The sequence below is a fragment of the Hakea prostrata genome, chromosome 4, assembly GCF_041222555.1.
Source record: "Hakea prostrata isolate BN-2017 chromosome 4, UWA_Hpros_2, whole genome shotgun sequence".
In the NCBI taxonomy this organism is placed as follows: Eukaryota; Viridiplantae; Streptophyta; class Magnoliopsida; order Proteales; family Proteaceae; genus Hakea; species Hakea prostrata.
Window position 1 is genome coordinate 30908308 of NC_142603.1, and position 26235 is coordinate 30934542.

At 39.9% G+C, this 26235-nt stretch overlaps 2 protein-coding genes across 2 annotated transcripts in view; both read right to left on the reverse strand.

Moving 5' to 3' along the window:
* The window catches only part of LOC149018681 (Tetratricopeptide repeat (TPR)-like superfamily protein), an 88289-nt gene that overhangs the window by 12616 nt on the left and 49438 nt on the right, over positions 1-26235 (reverse strand). Inside the window, exon 3 of the mRNA XM_089152832.1 lies at positions 24739-24885. Coding sequence (XP_089008958.1) covers positions 24739-24885 — 147 coding nt within the window. The remainder of the gene's footprint in view (positions 1-24738; positions 24886-26235) is intronic.
* On the reverse strand, positions 9307-12928 carry LOC149018682 (uncharacterized). The gene has a single exon (XM_089152831.1). The coding sequence runs from the start codon at positions 11912-11914 to the stop codon at positions 11189-11191; it is 726 nt and encodes a 241-aa protein (XP_089008957.1). The 5' UTR covers positions 11915-12928; the 3' UTR covers positions 9307-11188.

Consider the following 26235-nt stretch of genomic DNA (forward strand, 5'->3'; position numbering starts at 1 on the left):
AAGAAAATTCACGAGTCCAATCCTACCAATATTTCTGCATCTTTTACTCCAAACCATCAGCTCTATTGGAGGGTCAAGGACTGGAGCTATCGTGGGCATGGGGGTGGAGGATCAGGCAAAACCCCTATACTCAAGGATTTACTAATTCTACTGGGAATGTCAGGACTTGTCATCATTGTGGTCGTCCGGGACATATATAGAGGTTTTGTTGGAAGCTTCATGGCAAGCCTCCTCAGGTTCCTAACCTTGCATCATCTAAGTCATCTACTACTACCACTCCACAATCAGATGGGAAGACAGTGGAAATGTCTGATAAAGAATATGTTTGATTCACCCAGTTCCAAGCACTTCAAACTCACCACCCACTACCACCTTTATTCAGACAAGTGATGATACAGCCTGTGTTTCTACCTACTATCCCTAGATCTTGACTCAGGGGAGTTCAATCATATGTCTAGAATCTCAGACAACCTTTCACCCTTCCTCTTCCATTGTGACCCTTATTAATGGTTCCCATCCCAAATATTAAAGGAACAAGAACTGTCAGTCTCACCCCACCTTATCTGTATCGTTAGTCTTTTATTTACCTGAGTTTCCCTTTAACTTATTATTTGTTCATAAATTAACCACCACTTACAACTATTCTATTATCCCCCCCCCTAGTTATTGTGTTTTTCAAGATCTTATGACAAGGAAGATGCTTGGTAGAGGCCATGAGTTCAGAGGGTTGTACTTATTCGATGACATTTCCTCTATTGCATGTTACAGCACATCTACCCCTCACCAAATTCACTGTCATTTGGGCCATCCTTCATTATATAGGCTGAAAATTTTCGATAAACGCTTTTGTTCCATTTCTTCTTTACCTTGGGGGTTTTGTCAGTTTGGGAAGCTTCATCATAAAAGCTATCCCCCTCAAGTTAGTAATAAGGTAGACAAACCTTTTTTCTCTTGTTCATTCTGATGTGTGGGGACCATGTCCTATTACTTCTACTCAAGGTTTTCACTATTTTGTTACTTTGTGGATGATTATTCAAGAACTACTTAGATATATCTTAATGAAAGGCCGTTCTAAATTGTTTGATATTTTTTGTGACTGAGATTCATACACAATTTAGGGTAGTTATTGTGGAAAATCTTAGAATCATATCATAATATTTTATTAGTATCTTTAATCTAAGTAGATCAGATTGTAATATTCTATTACAGGTATTTTTCTTATTGTATTTTTCTATTCTAGATAGATTACTCATTTATTGCAATCTTCTATTCTAGGTAGAAACTCCGCCAGTGTTTTGCTGCCGGTCCCAAGCCCGGGTAAAGGAGGAGGGTTGGTGCGTCAGGTCGGCAGCCGGCACCGGAAAAAATCTAGCCAAACCTTTTTCATGGATTCGACCTTATATGATAAAAGCTATGCTAGGGCGTTCCCCGACAAAAGAAGCGACGCGCTACACTATGGCCCGGGTGTAGTGATAAGTGGGCAAGGGTTAGCTAGGGCGTCCCCTGTAAGCGACGCGTCGCATCGGCGCCCGGATGCGGTGATAAGTAGGCAAGGGTTCCCGCGCCGTGGACGAGTGCGGGTAAAGAAGCTAGTCCATAAGCATAGGATTAGATTGGCATCTTGGAACATAGGATCTCTAACTGGTAAGAGCTTAGAATTGATAGATGTTATGAGGAGAAGAAGGATTAATGTAGCTTGCATTCAAGAGACTAGATGGAGGGGTAAAAAAGCCAAAGAGTTGGATGACTTTAAACTTTGGTATCTGGGATAAAACAAATAAAAATGGAGTGGGTATAATAGTGGATAAAGATTTAAAAAATGATGTGGTGGATGTTAAAAGAGTGGGTGATAGGATTATTGCTATCAAGCTTGTAATGGAGAAAGAGTTCGTAAATATAATTTGTGCATATGCACCTCAAGTAGGACTAGATGAAAGTCTAAAGCTAGAATTTTGGGAAAATATGGGTGGATTACTGCAAGAAATTCGTCAAGGAGAAAAGATTATCATAGGAGGTGATTTAAATGGACATATTGGAAAAGATCAAAGAGGATATGAGAGTGTTCATGGAGGTTATGGTTTTGGAGAAAGGAATGACGAGGGGATTTCAATTTTGGATTTTGCTACTGCTTTTGATCTATCTATTATAAATACTTACTTCAAAAAGAGAGATGAGCATTTAATTACTTTCAAAAGTGGACAGCATAGAAGCCAAATAGATTTCTTCCTAACTAGAAGGACTGATAGATTGTTGTGCAAGGATTGCAAGGTGATACCGGGGGAAAGCTTAACGCACAACATAGACTTGTGGTCTTGGATATGTGCTTAGTCCCAAGAACACATAAAAGGTCTAAGGTAAACTATCCCGGAATAAGATGGTGGAATTTGAAAGGAGAGTACTCTAAATCCTTCGTTAATGAAGTAGTCAAACAAGGAAAATGGGATTTTAAAGGGGATACCAATGCAATGTGGAATGAGATGGCTATGTGTATTAAGAAGGTGGCTAAGGATGTTCTAGGTGAATCAAAAGGAAAGATCCATTCTTATAGAGAGACGTGGTGGTGGGATAGTGAGGTTCAAGCTGCCATTAGGAATAAAAAGGCTAGTTTTAAGACATGGCAAAGAACTAAGGATGTTGAGGATCTTCAAAGGTATAGGTTAGATAGAAATGAAGCTAAGAAAATTGCGGGAAAAGCAAGGGAAAGAAAGTATGAAGAGTTATACAATAAGTTGGGCACAAAGGAAGGGGAAAAATCTATTTATAAGATAGCTAAGATGAGGGATAGGAAGAGTAGAGATCTTGACCATGTTAGATGTATTAAAAATGGAGATGGTAAAGTATTAATTTGTGAGGAGGATATTAAGAAAAGATGGGAAACCTATTTCTCTAGTTTACTAAATGAGCATTCTTCAAGCACTTATGTTTCGGACGATTACACTTTTCACCAAGGCACTGGTGTCCGAACTTATATACGTAGAATTTCGATGTCCGAGGTAAAAGAAGCTTTAAGGAGGATGAAACTCGGCAAGACACAAGGTCCTGATGAAATCCCAATTGAAGTATGGAAGAGCTTAGGAACCCATGGACTAGTTTGGTTGACTAAGTTGTTTAATAAGATTATGAGCACAGGGAAAATGCCAGATGATTGGAGGAGAAGTGTTGTGGTTCCAATTTACAAAAATAAAGGAGATATTCAAAGTTGTAATAACTATAGAGGCATTAAATTGATGAGCCATACGATGAAATTATGGGAGAGAATAATTGAAACCCGGTTGAGACACTTAACTACAGTTACGGAGAACCAATTTGGGTTTATGCCGGGAAGATCTACAACGGAGGCTATTTACTTAATTAGGAGACTTATGGAAAGGTATAGAAAATGTAGGAAAGACCTTCATATGGTATTTATTGACCTAGAAAAAGCTTATGATAGAGTCCCTAGAGCGTTAATTTGGCAAGTACTAGAGAAAAGAAGTGTTGCAAGTAAATATATAGATATAGTTAAGGATATGTATGATGGTTCGGTGACTAGTGTTAGAACAGTGGGGGGACAAAGTAAGGAATTCCCGATAACAGTTGGGCTACATCAAGGGTCAACTTTAAGCCCATATTTATTTGCACTGGTAATGGATGAATTAACCAAAGACATTCAAGATGAGGTCCCCTGGTGTATGCTTTTGCGGATGATATTGTGTTGATTGATGAGACCCAAGTGGGGATTAATACCAAATTAGAATCATGGAGAGTAGCTTTGGAATCAAAAGGCTTTAAACTTAGTAGATCAAGACAGAATATCTAGTTTGTAACTTTAGTCATGATCGGGCAGATGATGAAGTGGTGATACTTGACGATAAAGAGATTCCTCAGAGTGATTGTTTTAGGTACCTAGGTTCAATCATAAGTAAAAGAGGTGATTTAGAAGATGAGGTTTCCCAAAGAATTAAAATAGGGTGGATGAAGTGGAGAGGTGCATCCGGGGTCTTATGTGATCGGCGTATTCCATTAAAGCTTAAAGGAAAATTTTATAGGACCGTTGTCCGACCAGCTATGATGTACGGTGCAGAGTGTTGGGCTGTTAAAAAGAATCATATAGATAAACTCAGTGTAGCAGAAATGAGAATGCTAAGATGGATGAGTGGCAAAACTAGGATGGATAAGATAAGAAACGATCATATTAGAGTTGGTCTGGGAGTTGCTCCCATAAGTGATAAGCTTAGAGAAAGTCGTTTGAGGTGGCACGGCCACGTTCAACGGAGACCTATAAATGCTCCTGTTCGGAGAAGTGATATAATCCATATTGAAGGAACTAGAAGAGCTAGGGGTAGACCTAAGATAACCTTAGGAGAAGTGGTGAGAAAGGATATGTATAGCTTAGGCCTTGTATCTAGCATGGCCTTGAACAGAACTGATTGGAGGGCAAGAATCCATGTAGCCGACCCCATTTAGTTGGGAAAAGGCTTATTGTTGTTGTTGTTGTTGTTGTTGTTCTATTCTAGGTAGATTTCTCATTTATTGTAATCTTCTATTCTAGGTAGATTTCTCATTTATTCTAATCTTCTAAGTAGGATATTCTTTCCTATTTCATAGATAGCAGCTGTGTATATATTGATTGTAAAGTTCTGATTAATACACATAAGAATAAAACACTTCAATTCCTATTTCGTCATGGCATCAGAGCCGACCAATCTTGGGATTGCTGTTCAGCTTTCAGGCCTTCATTGCCTTTAATCTCTGGTGTTTCCACCACAAAGAGATTATTCTTCCTTTGGCCTTTATCATCATTCTTTATTCAGCTCTTTGTTTTTTTTTTTTTTTTTTCCTTACCTGAAAAACAGATTTTTTCTTTCTCCGTCTTATCTGTCGTTCTACTGCATCTTTGGTTACTGTTTCACATACTATTTTTAAGCACCTACAAAGAGTATGTCAGAACCAAGAGAGGTTACTTCCGGGATTGCATTTGATCAAACAATCAAAAATCTGCAGAATGGAGAATTGCAGAATATTCAATCTGCCTACAGGCTCGATGGAATAAATTATTTAAAATGGTCTCAACTCATTCGGACCATTCTAAAGGGAAAAGGAAAGATGAGCCACCTGATTGGAGATGGACCGAAACCAAGAGATCCAAAATATGAAGCATGGTACGAAGAAGATTCTATGATTATGGCATGGATGAGGAATTCTATGATTCCAGAAATCAGTGATACATGCATGTTCTTGGCAACTGCCAAAGACATCTGGGAGGCTATCCAACAGACGTATTCTAAGGCGAGAGATGCAGCCCAAGTCTATGAGGTCAAGGTTAAAACAGTAGCAGCCAAACAAGGAAATAAAACAGTTACAGAATATGCCAACCAGCTGAAAGCTTTGTGGCAAGAGTTGGATCATTACCGAGTCATCAAGACGAAGTGCTCTGAGGATGCTGCAGTAGTAAAGCAGTATATTGAGTAAGATAGAGTCTATGATTTTTTGGTTGGGTTAAATCCTGAGTTTGACCAAATAAGGTTCAGATTCTTGGAAAACCAGATGTGCTGTGTTTCAATGAAGTTGTAGCATTGGTTCGAGGGGAAGAGAGCAGAAGAGGACTGATGTTAGAGCCTACAAGTGTTGATAGTTCAGCAATGGTATCTCAAGGAGGAGAGCATTCAACTCCCACAACCAACAAGGCATTTGCTGCTGAAACTAGAAAAACTGGGCAATCTAAACAACAAAACAAAGACAATCTATGGTGTACCTATTGCAAGAAAGATCGTCACACACGGGAAAGATGCTGGAAACTTCATGGTAAACCTCCTAGCCGAGAGTGGGGGCACAAAGGAGAGCAATCTGGAAATAATGGTCAAGCGCATGTTACATCTGCACAACAACCTGAAGCCATTAATAAAGAAGTTGCTAGCCTTAATCAGGAGGACATAGAACGTATAAAAACTCTTTTGAGCAACCTTAACAAAAAACCAGGTACATGTTCTTTGGCATATTCAGGTGAGTTTTCACTTTTGATTGGATTAAATGTCTTTAGTAATTCTCTTTCAAGCCCATGTATCATAGATTCAGGTGCAACTGACCGCATGACACACTCACCAAATCTTTTCACCACATATTCTCCCTGTCCAAGTAGTAGGAAGATAGCTATTGCTGATGGCTCATTAACTACTGTGGCCAAAACTGGAAATATTGAGCTCAACTCATCCCTCACCTTGAAAAATGTCCTACATGTTCCTAGATTATCTACAAATCTCATTTCTGTGAAGAAACTCACGCCAGATTTACATTGTAATGTAGTCTTTCACCATAGTCATTGTGTATTTCAGGACAAGGATTCGGGGAGGACAATTGGACATGCTAGAGAAAAGGATGGACTCTACTACCTTGAGGCACCAAGCCAATCACATGCTACTAATGGTAGTCCTTCTCAAACCAATAAAGAAAAAATCTAGCTTTACCATCACAGACTTGGACATCCTTCCTTTAGGGTAATCAGTCTTTTGTTTCCTTCTTTGTTTCAAGGCATACATGTTGATGAGTTTCATTATGATGTGTGTGAGCTTGCTAAACACAAGCGTGTACCACTTCCTTTAAGCAAGAAAAGAAGTTCCATCCCCTTTTATCTCATTCATAGTGATATTTGGGGTCCTTCTAGAGTTCCTAATGTGTCTGGGGCTAGGTGGTTCGTGTCATTCATTGATGATTGCACTCGTGTCTCATCAATTTTTCTACTCAAAAACAAATCCGACGTTAGTTGTGTTCTTCCCAACTTCCATTCCATGGTTAAAAACCAATTTGGAGTTGGTATAAAAAGATTTAGATCTGATAATGCCAGAGACTATTTCAATCAAATTCTAACTCCATTCTTTCAAAGGGAGGGAATTATACATGAGTCATCGTGCGTTGATACCCCACAACAAAATGGAGTAGCTGAACGGAAAAATGGCCACCTTCTTGATGTAACTAGAGCCTCCCTATTCCAATACAATGTGCCTAAGTCATTTTGGGGGAAGCAATCCTCCAAAGCAACTCATCTCATAAATCGGCTGCCTTCGAGGGTCTTAGGATTCAAGAGTCCAATGGATGTCCTTTCCCAATTCTACCCAAACCTGCAAACGACAAATAACCTTGTTCCTCGAATTTTTGGGTGTGTCTCATTTGTTCATATTCATGGACCACATCGAGGTAAATTAGATCCTAGAGCACTCAAATGTTTATTTATAGGATATTCCTCCACTCAAAAGGGCTATAAGTGCTATCACCCTCCTCCAAAAAGGTTATATGTTTCCATTGATGTCACTTTTCATGAACATAAGTCTTATTTTTCCACATCTCATCTTCAGGGGGAGCATTCAATAATGGAAGATAAGAATGGGAATTCCTTATTTGACTAAGAGTTCACTCCCAAATACTTCACTATGTCACCTGAGTCAAACTGTGAACAACCTAAACTTGTGTCAGACTCACCTGTGTCAAACTATGAACAACATGAACATATGTCAAACTTTGAAATGAAAGAGCCTATTTCTGATATTGAGCATGTGAGATTTGGCAAAGGAAAGGTGTTCTCAAGGAAGAAGAATCTTGTTCCAGAATCAGTTCAAGTTCAAGACTCCAATCCAAATTCTGGAAATGAGGTACAAATGACTAATCCTTCACTACAAACCGAATCTGATGTGCCCACAGATCAAAATGAACTAGACCTTCCTATTGCCATTAGGAAAGGCACTAGAGAATGCACAACGAAACCCATGTACCCTCTTGCCCAATTCTTGTCCTTTAAACATTTTCCCCCATCTCATAGAGCCTTTCTGGTAAGTTTAAACACCATTGCCATTCCTAACAACTTATCTGAGGCTTTATCCAATAAGGAGTGGAAGCAAGCTATGAATGTGGAGATGGAAGCATTAGAAAGCAATGGAACCTGGGAACTTGAAAGGTTACCAGAAGGGAAGAAACCTGTGGGGTGCAAATGGGTCTATACATTGAAGTATCGAGCAGATGGATCTTTAGAAAGGTACAAAGCAAGGTTGGTAGCCAAGAACTACACCCAAACTTACGGGATTGACTACCTTGAAACATTTGCTCCAGTTGCAAAAATGAATACTGTCAGAATCTTACTATCCTTGGCAGCAAATTATGGTTGGGCTTGCAACAGTTTGATGTTAAAAAAGCATTCTTGCATGGTGAACTAAAGGAAAAAATTTACATGGAGGTTCCACCGGGTTATGAGAATGATTTAGCTGCTAATACTGTATGCAAGTTAAAAAAGGCCTTATATGGACTCAAACAGTCACCGCGGGCATGGTTTGGTAGATTTACTAAAGTCATGATTAGTATGGGTTACAAGCAAAGTCAAGGAGACCATACATTGTTCATCAAGCACTCATCATCAGGGGGAGTCACGGCACTACTTGTGTATGTTGATGACATAATAGTGACAGGAAATGAAGAAAAAGAGAAACAAAGTTTGACTCAATGCTTGGCTAAGGAATTTGAGATCAAGGTTTTAGGAAGATTAAAATACTTCCTTGGCATTGAAGTTGCTCACTCTCAACAAGGCATTTTCATCTCTCAACAAAAGTATATCACTGATCTCCTTAAAGAAACAGGAATGGCCGCGTGTAAACCAGCAAGCACTCCAATAGATCCCAACAGTAAACTTGGGAATGCAAAAGAAGATGTTGTTCTGGACCGAGAGATGTATCAAAGACTAGTAGGAAGACTAATCTACTTGTCTCACACAAGGCCCGACATAGCATATGCAGTTAGTGTAATCAGCCAATTCATGCACAATCCAAAGGAAATTCACTTGCATGCAGCTCACTGTGTGCTACAATATTTAATAAGGACGCCAGGGAGAGGCCTTTTATTTAAAGGGAATAAAGGAATGATACTAGAAGCATACACTGATGCTGATTATGCAGGGTCAGCAGTAGATAGAAGGTCAATGTTAGGTCCCTCCCTAACTTGCCCTGAATCCCTATCAATCTCTTACTGCTACGGCTTGTAAAGAATTAATGGCAGAGACTATCACAGAAACTGAATTCAGAAGGACATATTCAGCAGGGGAAAACTTGAAGTACTAATCGATTCCATTAAACAACTCTGATGAGGAAATAGCTGCAAACTACAGATTGATATACTAAGAACTGATAACTCTACTGAAATTAAACAAACTAAAATGAAACACAGATAAACACAGCATCAATCGACATTTACCGATTGAGCAACACCATGGCTAAGCCATTCCTAGAGGTCTTCCCTCTCCCCGCAAGCTCGCTTGTCGCTCTATATTCCCCCCCCCTATTCTTCTCTCCCTCCTCTCTTTTGTACTCCCCTTTCCCGTAACAAACTCCAACAGAATTTACTCTTCTATCCACCCATGTTCTGCCAGTTGTCCTCTCCTCATATGTATCCCTTGTAGCAGCTGTAGGTTGCATCATGTAGTCCTTCTTCTTTCTCATATATACCTTTTTGATTAGGATCTTATCAACACTTCCCTCCTTCAGTTTCACCTTGTCCTCAAGGTGAGGGAAAATTTGAGGTGAGACTTCACATGTGTGCCAGTCATCTGCCGGGAAACGTGCAAGTACCGAAACAAAATTTTTTTTTTTTTTGATAGCCGGACTGCAACTTGCCTAATGCTCACCAGTTGAGCATCATCTGGAAGCAGGTATCTCTTTTCCTAATAGAACTGATCTAGCATAAAGAGGCACAACACGTGTGGAATCCAATGTAGTGCTTCTTCAGTCGATCCATGCCATGTTGATTTACCAAAGCACATATTGGAAACAGCCACTCGTATGATTTAACCCCATAAAAGTAAATTAAATGACCATTGGCAGAACTTATATGAGCTGATGTTGGTCTGACTGGATCCTCAGCAAGTTGATAACCATCATGAATCATCTGCGAAAAAAAATTGTGAAGCAACCAAATCTGCATAATGAGTATTCGGCAAGGTAGGCGGAGAATCCTCAGCAGCTAGATGTTCAAAATCATCTTTATCTCCATAACACATTGCTACTGTACCACCATTAGACTTCTCGGACATGAATAATCGCATACGAGCCTTGGGAACAACATTTCCTTGGAATCTACGCTCTGCTTGGAGGAAAGTCATGGTACGTGTTTTGCACAAATTCATGTTCCCACCTGCAAATGAGTACTCGTGTTGTGCTGTTTTCCTGTTCTGAAGTTGATCTTCCTTCTGAGAATCATTTTCAATAGGCTGAATATGCCAGTGACCTTGAGGGATGGGGGACCTCATAAAGGGTAACATCGGATCCTTGTGCATCTGCCGCACGAGCAACCTCTTCAAGACTACCGCCCCAAGCATGTGATCAGTCCTCTGTGCGAGAGCCCCAGAACAGATCTGCGACAAGACTGGAGAAATAGTACCAAAGTTTGGAGTGATACACGCGATTGTGAAGATTCTGGCGCTGGCGATGACACCCACACCCAGCGCACGCTGCAATTCCAGTTTTGCTGCCTGTTTTCTGTCTCGATGCTGCAAGGTTGAAGACGACGGTTTGGTTCGGTCAGTATTTGGTTGTGGTTGGTTTTGGTTTGGTTGGTTAAGTTGATGGGTCCAAAAATAATAATAAGAAAATGTGGGTTTTGGGATAATGAAATGGGCCAAGCCCATGAGAGATGGGTAAAATGGGTGGGGTCAAAATATTTAAAACCATGGGTTAAAAGATATGTGTTGGGCGTTGGTTTGTTGGGCTGGATTGGGCTTTGGGTTAAGGAAATAGGTTGGGCCCATGGTGGGTCTTTTAAGGAAGATGGGTTAGGTATTTGGTTGATGAGGTAAGATGGGTTGGGTAGTGGACTAATGAAATAAAATGGGCTAGGAACTAGTGGAATGGTTGTGGCCCAAGGGGGTTTTAGTGGGGGTCTGATGGACCAAACTGGGTATTCGTTGTGTTTGGGCCCTATGTGAGAGTCAAAACATAGCTGAACTTGGCCCAAGAAATACAGTTTTTGACCCAGATGGTTTGGATGAAACTCACAAATCGGTTTGATGCGAACCGAAACAACTCTACTAACCCTAACTCTCCATCGTCTTCTTCTTCCTTTCCTGCGAACGGAACACATCGTCGCCTGAAGTCTGCCGCCATGTGATCTTGGCTTCCTTCGATTCCTCTTCTCTTCGCAGATCGTTGATCGAGCGGGAAGTTTTATCGCTGCTGCTGCTTTAGTCCGGTAGGTATTGATGCCTGCTCCTCTCCCTCTCTGTTTCTCTCTTCTCCAAGCTCTCACATTCGGCTTCATCCAAGGAGGTTTCGCCGTAGCTCGAACCACCCAGTTCATCACCTTTACCGAAAGGTCGTCGTTTCTTCCGTTGTCCATGAGCAGAGTCTTGAGAATACTTGTAGATTCCATCCTTCCGGCGCCAAGGCTTTCGCTGCCAGACGTTAACAGCAGGTGTGACCTTCTTCCTTAGATCGAGCTTTCCCGTCTTGACTGTTGCCATTGCCAGGTCATCGACATAAGCAGAGGGTAGCTGTCGGCCCTTAATCCCTTTCACAGAGATATTGCACAGATTCTCGGCACCAAGGTTGTTGGCACAGTTCTCAGCTGCTGCCATCGGAAGACCCAATGACATCTGGAAATTGTTTCCGGCTGATCCTCCGCTACCTCGCTGCATCTTATCCACTTCTATATGATGGATGTTCTCAACTAAGCTCGAATCTGGTGTGTTCCCTCCACCAAAATCTTGTTGCAGAGCCTCTTTAAAGTATCTCCAATCGAACACTGGCCAACTCTTCTGGTAAACCCACTCTAAGGCCTCACCATCCAAGTGCTGAAGAGCCACGCTCAGTTGCTGCTCGTAACAGATGTGATTTGCCCAACAGAATAACGATACTTCCATCACCCATTCCCGTACACTGCCTTCACCGGAAAATATCGTCAGTGTCATCGCATCTCCCTGGGATTGTTAGGGCTCTGATACCATGTTGTTAGATCCCTCCCTAACTTGCCCTGAATCCCTATCAATCTCTTACTGCTATGGCTTGTAAAGAATTAATGGCAGAGACTATCACAGAAACTGAATTCAGAAGGACATATTCAGCAGGGGAAAACTTGAAGTACTAATCGATTCCATTAAACAACTCTGATGAGGAAATAGCTGCAGACTACAGATTGATATACTAAGAACTGATAACTCTACTGAACATGGTGGGAGATCTCGCGAGATCTCGGCGAGATCTCGCGAGATATCTCGCCTTTTTAGAAAGGCGAGACGAGATCTCTGGCGAGATCTGCGAGATTGCAGATCTCGCTCGAGATCTCGCCCATCTCGCGAGATCTCGCCAATATCTCGGCGAGATCTCACCAACGGGAATATTTTTGCTGCTTTAGGGGCTTTTTAAAGCCCCTAACTCGCTCGAGAGAGGCATCTCTCGCCTCTCTCGAGCCTCTCTCTCTCCTCTAACTCGCTGGAAGCCCATATTTGGCCGGAAAACTTCATTTTTGGCCGGAATTTGGCCGGAATTTGTTGGGGATTCAACATAGCAACATCATCAACTCATCTACAACAACAAATTGAAGCATATTTGTAGTGATTCAAGCATATTTCAAGGGATCTTCAAGAAATGTAAGATTTTCCCCCAAATTTGATTTTTTTCAAATACAAGGTTCTACAATGATTGTATGAGTGTGATATAAATATATGTTGATGTTCAAGCTTAGATCTACACTTTCATGGAAAAAATTTTAATTTTCTGTTATTAATTTTTTTTTTGAATTTTCGTATTTAAAAAATATATTATCTAAAAAATTAAAATTAAAGATTATAAATAAATACTTATGATATGAATGTGATTATTATTTATGTTAAACTACATTTAGAGGGCTACAATCTCATGTATTAATATTTTGATTATCATGCTTGCTGTATTTTTTTTATTTAAATAATTAAATAAAATAATTATGAAAAATAAAATTTTTTAAAAAATTATCTTTTTTTTTTTTAAAATGATGCTTATATTATGTAGTTTATTTTAAAAATACAAACATGTCTTATTGAGCATTGTATATATGTTATCTTAGAACAAAGTGTGTGTTTTGTTGTTTTATAAATTATTTTTACATAAAATAATTATAAAAAATAATATGTTATTAAAAATTTATCTGTTTTTTTTTTAAAATGATGCTCATATTATGTAGTTTATTTTAAAAATACTAACATGTTTGTTTGAGCAGTGTATATATGTTATCTTAGAACAAAGTGTGTGTTTTGTTGTTTTATAAATTGTTTTTACATGTTTTTATGTATCTAAAAATTATTCTAATGATTATTTGGGAATATTCATGATTCATGTATGTATTTCAGACTTTCAGTGCTGTACATTTGAATCTTAAATGGCAACTAGTGGGGGAGTGGCGGCACTGGTAGTGGGACTCAGGACATTGCTTGGCAACATGGGGATCCACTGACTGCTGACAAGAAGAAATCCCGATGCAAGTATTGCCTCAAGACTTTGAATTCTGGTGGTTCAACCAGATTAAAGCAACATTTGGCTGGTGGTTATAAAGATGTTGCCAAGTGTCCCAGGGTTCCTTATGAAGTCCAAAAAACAATTGCAGCAACTTTAAGAGGAGGGAAACAAAAAAGGAAGAGATGGCACAAAAGCAAAGGGAATTTGAGGATATAGTGCTATCTAGACCTACTCTTGATGTTGATGAGGAATCAAGCGATGATGAAGAGAGGAGGAGGGTTATGGGTGTTGAGTCACGAGCCGAATGGAGACAGATGAAGGCTGCAATGGAAGCTAGCAGACAGTCCTTACATGTTGATAGTGTGAGGCAATATGAACAAACAAGGGGAGCAGGTGGTTCGGGGTCGGGGGGCATCCATGCCACCTAGACATAGTTTTCGAGGGAACCGAGAGCGAGAGGACCGAAAGGAGGAGGAGGAAGACTACACATTATGATTCCACATTTGACCAAGACCCCTCCCTCTTCAACCAACAAGACATCTATCAAAGAAGCATTCCCTATATGTTTGCTGGAGGTAGAGAAGGCAGTAGGGAGGAGGAAGCTAGGTTAACAATCAGCAAATTCATGCTCTATAACAACATTGCACCCAATGTAGCCAAAACACCATACTATCAGGGGATGATCAATGCAGTTGCTAGGGCAGGTGTAGGGGTTAAAGGCCCAACAGCTTGGGAAGTAATGAATAAATATTTACCCAAGGTAAAGCAGGAGGTGGATGAATACATTGAATCATTAAAAGAACAATGGAGTACATATGGTGTTACTGTGATGGCTGATGGATGGACTGGTCCTACTAGACAGTCCATCATTAATTTCATGGTGAGCTGCAATGGAAAGACATCCTTCCTCAAGTCAGTGGATGCCTCAGATAAGATCAAAGATGCTGACTACCTTTACAAGCTTCTTAGGGAGGTGGTACTCGAGGTAGGGCCAAAGAATGTGGTCCAAATTGTCACAGATAATGGTGCAAACTTCAAAAAAGCTGGTGAAATGTTGATGAGGAAGAAGAGCAGCAGGATCCACCTCTTTTGGACACCATGTGCTGCTCATTCGATTGATCTTATGTTGAAGGACTTGGGGAAAAGAAAGTCAATCAGTACTGTGGTTGAGAGGGCTAGAAGGGTAAGTAATTTTATTTATAACCATGGTTATGTGCTGAAGATGATGAGGAACCACTGTAAGGGTGATCTAGTCAGACCTGGATTGACTAGATTCGCCACCAACTATGTAGCTCTTAAAAGCTTCCAGAAGAAAGTGGTGGGTCTTCGGCACATGTTTGCAAGTGAGGAGTGGTTTGGTTGGCGTGGATCTAGCCATCCTGATGCAATACTAGCCCAACAAACCATTGCTGATGATTCCTTTTGGAGGCAGCTGAATAGGACACTGGGCATTATAGAGCCTATTGTGTTTGTTTTAAGGATGGTGGATTCGGAGAAGAAGCCCACAATGCCCCACATATATGCTGCCCTCCAGCAAATGAAAGAGTTGGTTAGAGCTGCTGCCCCTAGCACCTTCAAATCCTACGAGAGGATCATCGATAATAGATGGGAGATGCACTTGATGCATCCTTTGCACTTGGCTGGTGAGTCACTTTTAAGTCTTTAAGTTTTTGTTGTATACTTTAATTTAAATTCTTTATTTGTTATAACTTATAACTTATAATTTATAAACAAGTAAGTTAGTAAACAACCAAATCACTAAGTCATTAACCAAATTTTTTATTTCCACAATGCAAGCTTACTACCTCAACCCAAAGTACCATTACAAGAATGATATAGGGGCTTGATGTAAAGTTGATGATCTGCGGTGCAAGAGGTGGTGGAGAAGCTTGTGTCAAATCCCATCATGCAAGGGACAATTAATGGAGAGGTGAGAACTTATTCAATTGTTTCTTCAACTTCTTGCATTAGTGCATTAGCCATTAAGCATATACATGATAATAGTATAATACAATAATTGAAGAATTGGTGAATTGGTGTACGGATCGGGGAGTTCGGGGATGCCTGCGGGAGTTTTGGAAAGCCTTCTCAGCGATTGCAACTAGGAAAAAAACTGATCCTGGTAAATAGTTTACTACTCTATAAGTCATTAAGTCTATAAGTCTATAGACTATAAGTCTATAACTTTATAAATGATAACTGATAAGTTATATAAATATAAAGATTTGCTTGCCTAATGCATTCTTATTTTTGGTTATGCAGCTGACTGGTGGTTTCTATATGGAATTAGTGCGCCAAATCTCGGGGACATAGCAATTAAAGTACTCTCACGAGACTTGCTCATCCCTCGGTTGCGAGAGGAGGCTGGAGCACCTTCTCGCTCATCCATAGTAAGGTACGGAGCAGATTGGGGAGTAAGAGGCTCGAGAACTTGGTGTATGTGCATTACAACATGAGATTGAGAGTAGGGCACATACAAGATAATATAGATGACGACAATCGTGAACCGATTGAGTTGACTGATATATTCCACGAGCCCCCCGCAGAAGATGAGGAAGATGATGTCATATATCAATGGGTTAGGGATCGAGGTGGCCCAATGCTGGATGGGCCAGAAGGGCAGCCTGATCCTACCATTGCTGCTGCTGTGGGCCCAGATGTTGTGGCTGAGCACCTATCTTCTGATGAGGGTCAGGCTGCTGTAGCGGCATCAGAAGGATCAACTGTACCATTTGTGGAGCCACCTGGTCGACTTCAAACAACTGAGGTGACAACTAGTAGTGGGGATTCAGATGATGATGCCGATGATACCACTCATACCAGACGGCCAAGTGGCCCAAATCAGACATCGAGTTCGAGTCATGGAGGCAGTCAGGCTGGTCGTGTTTCTGGTGGAAGTCAGCGTCAACAAAGGGAGTCACCTGACTCACCTCCACCAGGTCCGAGTCATCCGACACATGTGAGCCACAGTTCCCCTATCTCTCGGACTTATAGTAGGAGTCGGAAGAGCAGATCAAAGCAAGGGCAGGGGCAACCGAATGATGATGCAAGCATGCATGATCTTGAATTGAACATGGGAAGCATGAGCCTAGATCAGAGTGATTCACAACAGCAGAGCCTGTCATCGGGGTACCAATATGGGGATCACAGCACCGGGTCAGATTACAGTGGGTATTCTTCTTATGGAGGTCATACTATTCCTCAAGACCCTTCACCTGGAGAGTATGCATATGGGAGTGAAGGTGGGTTGTTAAATGAGTGGTTTAGAAACCCGTACCCAAATACTCAACAACTATATGAACAACAACAACAACAATGGCTCTTTCACCCACCCATGATTGACGGTTATCCCAGACTGCTATTCCTCCAGTATTCTGACATGCAAACATATAATGATCATATAAACCGATATGTGACATACTTCAGTGATCAATTGACTTGGGAGTCATATGTGGCCACCGTTCAGAATCAATTGATGCGGAATGTTGAGTGATACTCTTAGTCTTGTAACTTGTAAGTTGTAAGTTGTAAGTTGTAATCTTCTTAATTCTTATGGAGTTATGGTTGTAAAATTTTGAAGACATTTAAGTGTTTAACAATTTATTACTTTGAATCTTTGATAGTTTGAAGTTTGAACTTTGATCACTTGTTGACTTGATTCTTGAATACTTGATGTGTAATGTTAATATGTTATTATATATTTGTATTTGATACTTGATGGTTGATAAATGATAACTCATTAACTTGAAGTCTTGAATTACTTGATATCTTTACATAATTACATTACATGTTGTCTATTCTCTAAGACTATAACTTTGCATTACACAGAATTTCGGTTTTACACATAGGGTCGACGTAGGAGACATAGTTAGGGTTATTTTCTCACAAATCTAAGGCCACCAATGTGTTCAAAAGGCCTTAAATAGGCTAAGTACCAAGTTTCAGCCCAACCCGAGCCTAAAACTCACCGAGATGGGCTACCGAGACTACCGCCAATTTTCTGGCATATCTCGACCGAGATCTCGCCATCTCGGTCGAGATCTCGGTATTTCTGGGTGGCGAGATCTCGCTCGAGAGCGAGATCTCCCACCATGCTACTGAAATTAAACAAACTAAAATGAAACACAGATAAACACAGCATCAATCGACATTTACCGATTGAGCAACACCATGGCAAAGCCATTCCTAGAGGTCTTCCCTCTCCCCGCAAGCTCTGCTTGCTGCTCTATATTCCCCCCCCCCTATTCTTCTCTCCCTCCTCTCTTTTGTACTCCCTTTTCCCGTAACAAACTCCAACAGAATTTACTCTTCTATCCACCCATGTTACGCCACTGTCCTCTCCTCATATGTATCCCTTGGGGGGGGGGGGGGGGGGCACCAGGGCGCCCCTCTTCTTTCTTTTTTTCTTTTTTTTTTTTTTGTTTTTTTTCCACCTAGGGGGTTTTTCCTTTTTTTTTTTGTGGCAATCTTGTGACATGGAGTAAGAAGCGGAATGTTGTGGCCCGGTCAAGTGCAGAAGCCGAATTTCGTGCAATGCTCAAGGAATATGTGAATTACTTTGGTTGAAGATTATCTTAGAAGACCTAAAGGTTGAATGGGGTGGACCAATGAGACTCTACTGTGACAACAAATCAGCAATCAGTATAGCACATAACCCTGCTCAACATGACCGAACCAAGCACATTGAGATTGACAGACACTTCATCAAAGAGAAGCTGGATAGCAGACTGATTTGTACGCCGTATGTGTCTACACATAGTCAACTTGCTGATGTACTTACTAAAGGATTGAGCAGCTCAGCCTTTCAAAAATGCATATCCAAGCTGGGAATGGAGAATGCCTATTCACCAACTTCGAGGGGGAGTGTGGAAAATCTTAGAATCATATCATAATATTTTATTAGTATCTTTAATCTAAGTAGATCAGATTGTAATATTCTATTACAGGTATTTTTCTTATTGTATTTTTCTATTTTAGGTAGATCACTCATTTATTGCAATCTTCTATTCTAGGTAGATTTCTCATTTATTGTAATCTTCTATTCTAGGTAGATTTCTCATTTATTGTAATCTTTTATTCTAAGTAGATTTCTCATTTATTCTAATATTCTAGGTAGGATATTCTTTCCTATTTCATAGATAGCAGCTGTGTATATATTGATTGTAAAGTTCTGAATAATACACACAAGAATAAAACACTTTAATTCCTATTTCGTCAGTTATTAAAATTCTTCGGAGTGACAATGCAAAAGAATATTTCTTTTCCTCTCCTTTTAATACACTTATAACATCAAATGGCATTTTTTCCAATCCTCTAATGTCGACACCCCACAACAAAATGGTGTCAAAAAACGGAAGAATCGCCAACTAACGGAAGTCACCTACTCTTTACTAATTGAAATACGGGCCCCCAAATATTTTTGGGCTGATGCTATCCTGATTGCTTGTTATCTTATTACCCGAATGCCCTCCTCTATTTTGGAAAGTAGTATCCCATAGTCCTTATCATTTCCTGGTAGTCCTTTACATAAGTTGCTTCCTTGCGTCTTTGGGAGTGTCTGTCTTGTTCAGGGCCTCTATCCTGGGTTGTCAAAGCTTGACCCAAAAGCCTTTAAGTGCATGTTTGTTGGGTATTCTCACACTCAGAAGGGTTAGCATTGTTATTCCTTTCAACTTCAAAAATATTTTATCACTCTTGATGTTTCATTCTTTGAGTATGTTCATTACTCTTCTAACCTTGTAATTGGTTCTTCTACAGATACGGATCTCCCTATCATTATTTCTTCACTTGTTCTAGCAAGGTCTCCACTTCCACCTAACAAAACGAAGATCACTACTGTGTATCAGGAATGTCCAACAATGTCTGCAGCCCCTCCTACACCTACGGCTCCTCCACCTCGCTTCCTTCACCCCATGGATTCTGTAGTAAGTCCCCCTACTTCTAACCTTGATATTCCAATTTCACTTCGTAAGGCACTTAGAGTTGTATTAAGCACCCCATCTCTAACTTTGTTTCATATACTTAGGGGTGTCAACGGTGCGGTTTCGGGCTGAAAAATACCTAGTCCAAACACGGCCCATTAGCAAAATAACGGTTTCGGGCCGGTTTCGGTTTGGTGCGGTTTCAGTTCGGGCTAACTAATGGTTTGGGCTAACGGTTTAGATTCGAGTTGATTAACGGTTTATGGAGTGTAAGAAAAAAAAACAAGAAGAAACAATTGAGCATCCTACAACAAAAGCGAAAATTATATGGAAAGCAAAGTTGCTATTGGTCAATTTCCATTGAAAAAAAACCCACCCATTCTATAAAAATCAAGAACTTAGATATTAAGTAGTAAAATGACTATTTGATATTTGAATTCATGCTTAATTTTTTTAATTGTCTATACCAACTACCTAATGGTAATATAATGATTCAAATACTATTTAATGTAAAATTACAAAACGGGTTATAATGTGTTGCGGTTCGGTTTCGGGTTGGTGCGGGCTCCACAACCCTCAGCCCATTAAGGTTCGGTTCGGTTCGGGCTATAACGGGGCGGTTCGGTTCGGTTTTAATGGTTTGGGCTATAAATTGACACCCCTACATATACTTGTATTTCTCCCATTTTTCATGTTTGTTTATCAACCATTAAGATTCACCCTCTTCCTAAAACTACGTCTAAAGCCTTGTCAAATCCTGGGTGGATAGTTGCAATTATTGAGGAGCTAGCATCCCGAGAGGAAAATCATACTTAGGACATTATTCCCTTGCCTCTTGGGAAAACTACTATTGGATGTCAATAGGTGTTCAGAGTGAAAATAAATCTTGATGGTATGCTTGCTAGAATGAAGACTAGACTTGTGGCAAAAGTATATGCTCAAGCGTACGGTGAGGATTATCTAGTTACCTTTTCTATTGTGGCGAAGCTCACTTCTATTCGTATTCTAATCTCATTATCTGCAACATATCATTGCCCCTATTTTAGGTAGATGTAAAGAATGTTTACCTCAATGGGAATCTCTATAAGGAAGTCTATATGGAGCAACCTCCACACTTTGTTGCTCAAAGGGAGAATGGTTTGGTATGCCACTTGAAGAAATCTCTGTACAAGCTGAAATAGTCACCACATGTATGGTTTGGCTGATTTACCTTGTGACAAAGTTTGGTTCAACTCGGCATGAGAGTGATCACTCAGTGTTCTTCTATCAATCTAGTATAGGGAGGATATCCTTGGTTGTGTCTGTGGATGATATTATCATTATTGGAGATGATGCAGTGAAGACCTATTTGCAGAAACAGCTTCAAACTAAAGACTTGGGAAGGCTCAAGTATTTCTTGGGGATAAAAGTGGCTCGGTCCGGGAAGAGAATCTTCTTGTCCCAAAACAAATATGTGATTGACTTGCTATCTGAAATAGAAATGTTTGGTTCAAAGCCTTTAAATACTCTAATGGATCCAAATATAAAATTCATCCTTGAAGATGGAGATGCTCTTGAAGACCAGAGAAGTATCAAAGGTTCATCAAAAAACTAAATTATTTGGTTGTAACTTGATCTGACATTTATTTTCCAGTCAGCATCATGAGTCAATTTCTATTTAGTACTCAGACCACTCATTGGGATGCGGTTATGCATATATGGAGGCATCTTAAGAGAGCTCCTAGTCATGGGCTCCTATATATAGATTATGGTCATAAGAGAGTTGAAGGATTTTGACGCAAATTGGATTGGTTCACCAATTGATAGGTCACTTATACGCTATTTTACCTTTGTTCAATGAAACATTGTGTCTTGAAAGAGTAAGAAGCAGACAATGGTTGCTCGATCTAGTGTAGAATCAAAGTATTGTGCCGTAGCACTTGTCACCTACGAGTTGATGTGGATTAAGCAATTTTTGGGAGAGCTTGGCTTTAACCATAGATCACCTATGTCTCTTTGGTGTGATAATCAGGCTGCTATCCATATAGCAACAAATTCAGGCTGCTATCCATATAGCAACAAATTCTGTCACTTTGTTCGTGAGAAGCTATAGCAACGACTGATCTCCACTCATCTTGTTCAAACTGGAGAACAATTGGCTGACTAATTGATGTGAACAAGGGTTCATCCCCTGGACGAAACCCTCGAGTGGGCCCCAAGGCCAGTTAAAAGTGGCAAACCTAGGGCTGCCAAAACCCTCCTAGAGGGGTAGTTTGGTCCACTCCAGCCCTACTTGCTGGATTTAATTTTAGAATTTTGGTTTTTGTTCTCAAGAGAGTTTTGATTAGTTAGACTCTTGTTTTGAATTAAAGATGTGTTCTTGAGTCCTTATAAGTCTTTCTTTAAAGGAGGACTCTTGTAGTCTTTATTTACAAAAAGAGTTCCTTTTCTTATTCGTGGAATATTAGAGCCTTAGCAAGAATTTATTTTCAAGGAGATTCCATTAGATGTTTAAGTCTTTGTTTTGGATGGCTGAGATTTAATTGTAAGGGAGATCCTAAACTATAAAGGAATCCCACTTAGGTTGGAGTCTTTAGGAGGCTATAAATAAGCCTAGTCTTTCATTGTATTTTTCAAGTCTGATTATCTGGAAAAGAATTCATTAAGGATCATGGCCTTGTCGATAGGGCCACGGTTGATTCAATAATTGAGAGTCTTCTTCAAAGATCAAAACCTTACTTCAGCTCTAGCACTCTTCTTCCAGTCTCTTTAACATCTGCAAGAGTTTACAGCAGCTTCCAAGTAAGTCCAGAAGACCCCCACCTCTTCAGTCACCTCCCAAATCCATCAATCCCTTCCCAGCCCCTCCCCTGCCTACACAAACCCGAAACCCCTCCCCCCTTGCTGGCACACCTCTGGCAGCAACTCCCCCAACCACCAACAGCCCCCTGAACCCTTCCCCTAACCCATGCTATCTCTCGCAGCCCCTCCCCCACCTCTCCCCTACCCTACAGCACCCTTCCTCCCGCTTTCTACCCCCCTTTCAGCCCCCCCCCTCTCTTTCTCTGCTGACACGTGGCTGATCTGAAACAAGAAAGAAAGAAAAGAAAAGAAATGAAAAGAAAAAAAAAGAGCAAATTACATTTACACCCCCGTGTTTGCAAACAATTACGTCTACACCCCCTGAAATTTATTCTATTACAAACATCCCCCTATGCCTAATACTGTTAGTTTTGAATATAAAAAGGCATATTTACCCTTAGTGAATCTTAATGTAAGTTCTAAAAATATTAAAAATAAAATATACATAAAAGTCGGTGAATTTTTAAGTTGAATTGACTTGTTTTTAAGAGACTATTTAGGAATGCCGTAGAAAAAAAAATTTTCTTTTTTAATAAAAGAAAGGAGACCTTCGGTTGTTTTCTTTTTCTTTCTTGTCTTATAGGGTTTGAAATAAAAGAAGGGTCACATAGGGAATTTTGAAAATACAGTACATGTTTACACATCACTTAACCCTATTATTCTAATAGTAGGGGTACGCTTGTTATATAGTTCAAAACATAAGGCAGGGGGTATAATCCTACAATGCATGGCCCTGACCTTGGTCTTTCTACAACACCAACATCATGCACTCACTCTTATATTATTGTGCGCAGGGGTATTTAATGAACCTTTAAATATAGCAAGTTGGAGCATGGGACTTGTGGAGCATGATCATATCATCTACGCTAAGGCAAGGACTTTGGAAAGAAGTAATATGCTAGATGCTTTAATACGGGCAATGAAGGATGACATAGAATACACCAACACAAACTCAGATTTAATCCAAGAAATTTGGCTTAATGATGTGAAGGCAGCTCTTATCTTTCATACCCCACCCAAGAAGCATTGGCCTTTTCATCTAATCCCGGTTTTGGTAGACATTAAGTCTACATTTTTTAATGCCTTGTTTTGTAAATTAAAAGTCCCCAACACTCCAAGAGTTTTTCACCAGCATGGCAAGCAATGCTATTACTACTGACACCTCTACCAACAGAAGAGGTACCCAGCTCCCCAAGCAAACTGATGAATTATGTATGACAGTTAACTATTAATATATTTTCCGTTTATGATCAAAAAAACATTCAAAACATAAGGGGTATAAACGTAATAGAATAAATTCTAATGGACGTAAATGTAATCGTTTGCAAACACAAGGGGTGTAAATGTAATTTCCAAAAAAATAATAATAAGAAAGAATAAGAAAGAGACTTCAAGATTGCCCAAGGTCTTTCCCTCCCTCAGAGATCAAACCCCCAGTCACCCCAAAATCATCCCTAAATCTCTCCAAACCCATCCACAGACTCCCCTGGGCAATTTTTTTTGAGTTTAGATGACCTCTATTCATCCCATGCTACTTTGTTAAAACCCTAACCCATCCCACATTTCTCTATTAACCAAATTCTACAACCCATTTTAGTTTCGTTAAACCAAATCTTACCCAAACCTTCCCACAACAATTTTAGGAGCATCCTTGGTACTTCAGATCATCCCATTGACTTTTTGAGATTAATTGCTAGAAGATTCCGGCCAAACCCTAAATTTTAGGGAATCGTTTAAGAAATCCTAACCCTAAAATTGGGTTACATCACTATTCACCAAATCTTTGGGGGCTGAAAGAGTAAACTATATTTGTGACAAGCTAGGAACATTTGATGTTTATTCTCCAGCTTGAGGGGGAGTGTTAGAAAGTAACAAGGGTAATTAGGAATACCATGTCAGAAAAAGTAATAAGGGTAATATGGGAAAGAAGGGTAGCGAAGAACCAGCAGTAGTTTGGAGTCCATATTGGACGCAATCCTGAGATATTTTCTTTCCTTTTCCGTAGCAGTTATTTTCTTCTACAGAGAAGATTATTTCTTGAGGATTCTGACATTGAGAGTGAGATCTCTCAAGTCTTTTCTCCCATTATTTTTTCCTTCTCATTCTGGAATTCTTCTTCTCCTACTTTTCTGTTCGATTTAAAGAGTCTTCATCCCAGCCCACTATGTCGGGTACCCCAAGGACTAGGCACATTGTTGTCACTTAGGGTCTAGGCTCTTAATGTTGTCTCCACTTTGGTTTGACAGCCCAATAAATTGGTTAACACTAGTACTTGATATTGCCATAACCAGCCACAAATCCTAAACACCTACCATGTTTTTTTTTATTTTTTCTGTATAGGATACTGGCAATACTGTTAAAATAAACAACTGGATCAGATTATTGGGATTGTAGCTGGGGTGCCTACTCCCCTGCATCTATTATATAGTCTGTAACAACAAGCATGTGTGCCATACGTACAGACTCATTTACTTTACACCATCAAGGACAACAGATAAGTTCACTTAATAAATTTTCCAAAGCACAAGTCAATACTATACCTGGGCCAGATCTTGATCATCTCCATCCCATCTCTCAATAGCTTGCAGCAAGTATTTTGTTGCAGCTGGATAGAATTTCCTTCTAAGCATTACAGCACCAAGTTCAAAGAACTCAGTAGCACTAGCATCACCACTTCGAACCTGTTCCTGAAGCCCATGAAAATGGAACATGAACAAGAGAGGAATCGAGGTTCTGCAAATACAGATATTTAACTGGCTAGAATATTAGCCCACAACAAGCGCCTCCCCCCCCCCCCCCCCACCCCCAGGGCCAAAAGAAAAATAAAAAAAAGAAACAGATGATCAGCAATGAATAACATAAATCCAGTAATATATAAAATTTAATAGCATAATGACGGTTCTTTTGCATTCTATAACAGTTCAAAATGTGTAATGCATTTATAAATGTTAGAAAATAAATGAGAACACACATGTCCCCCCCCCCCCCCCCCCCAAACCTCCCAAAAAAAATAATAAAAAAGAAAAAAAGAAAAAGCCCTACCAGGCACTCAAAAAAGAGGGCATGGAAGCACAATGAAATGCATGAGCAGAAAAACTATATCTTTAATTTAGCTATGAATGTTTCATAGACCTTAATAGTTCTTTAACGAAATAACATCAAATATAACAATCAGTACTAAATCCTTTGAGCAAGTAAATACAGGTAAAAGAATCTGAGGACTTAGAGAGGTCCACAACTCCAAAGGACAACAATAAAATACGCCAATAATTGTACACCATAAACAGATGTGCTTAAGTGAAGCACTATTCATATTCACATATGAACTACCTAAAATCCCAAATTGTTACTGATAAATTGCATGTGTGTGGCTGGAGTGATGACCTAATTTGGAAACCCACACCGAGAAGTCAGAAGAAACCATGTCCATGTTGGATTTATGTTCCCATCAAACCTGGTTTATTTTGTAACCATTTATACATTTGGAATTGATAGTATCAATCCAGCATCCTTAACTGCTTAGACTTAAGATGGTTGTCACGACTCATGACTAGGGTTTGGCTGAAGACCAGTACCTTGTGGTCCTCTCATTGGGTACACCTATACATGTTGATGTTAAGGTAGCAATGCAAACAAAAATACTTAGTTTGTATTGGCAAAGAATTAATTATGTCAATTCCTGCACATGTCATTGCCAGTTACAGGCTAAGGGATACACACGTGTCCCCAAGGCCCAGTACTTGAAAGGACATTACGTAAACAAATTCTTTGGTCCACTAAGGACTTAAAAGGATCAAAAGAATAAAAGATGGTGTAGGAATGTGCCAACATTCTGAGTGAGAGTCAGTCACCCAGCATGGTCTCCACTGCCCTAACGGGGAACATGAGAAATAGATCATTTGTGCATGCTTGGATCAGAATCTCAATCCAGTTTCCTTTCAGAAATTATTTGCAAAAATTTCCATGTTTTATATTGATATTGAATATATTAAAGGTAAACCCAATTCTTTTCTGGATTTTTTAACTGGTGAGTTTTT

Coding starts and splice junctions, on each gene's coding strand:
- LOC149018682 (XM_089152831.1), bottom strand. CDS start 11,914: ATGACACTGACGATATTTTCCGGTGAAGGCAGTGTACGGGAATGGGTG.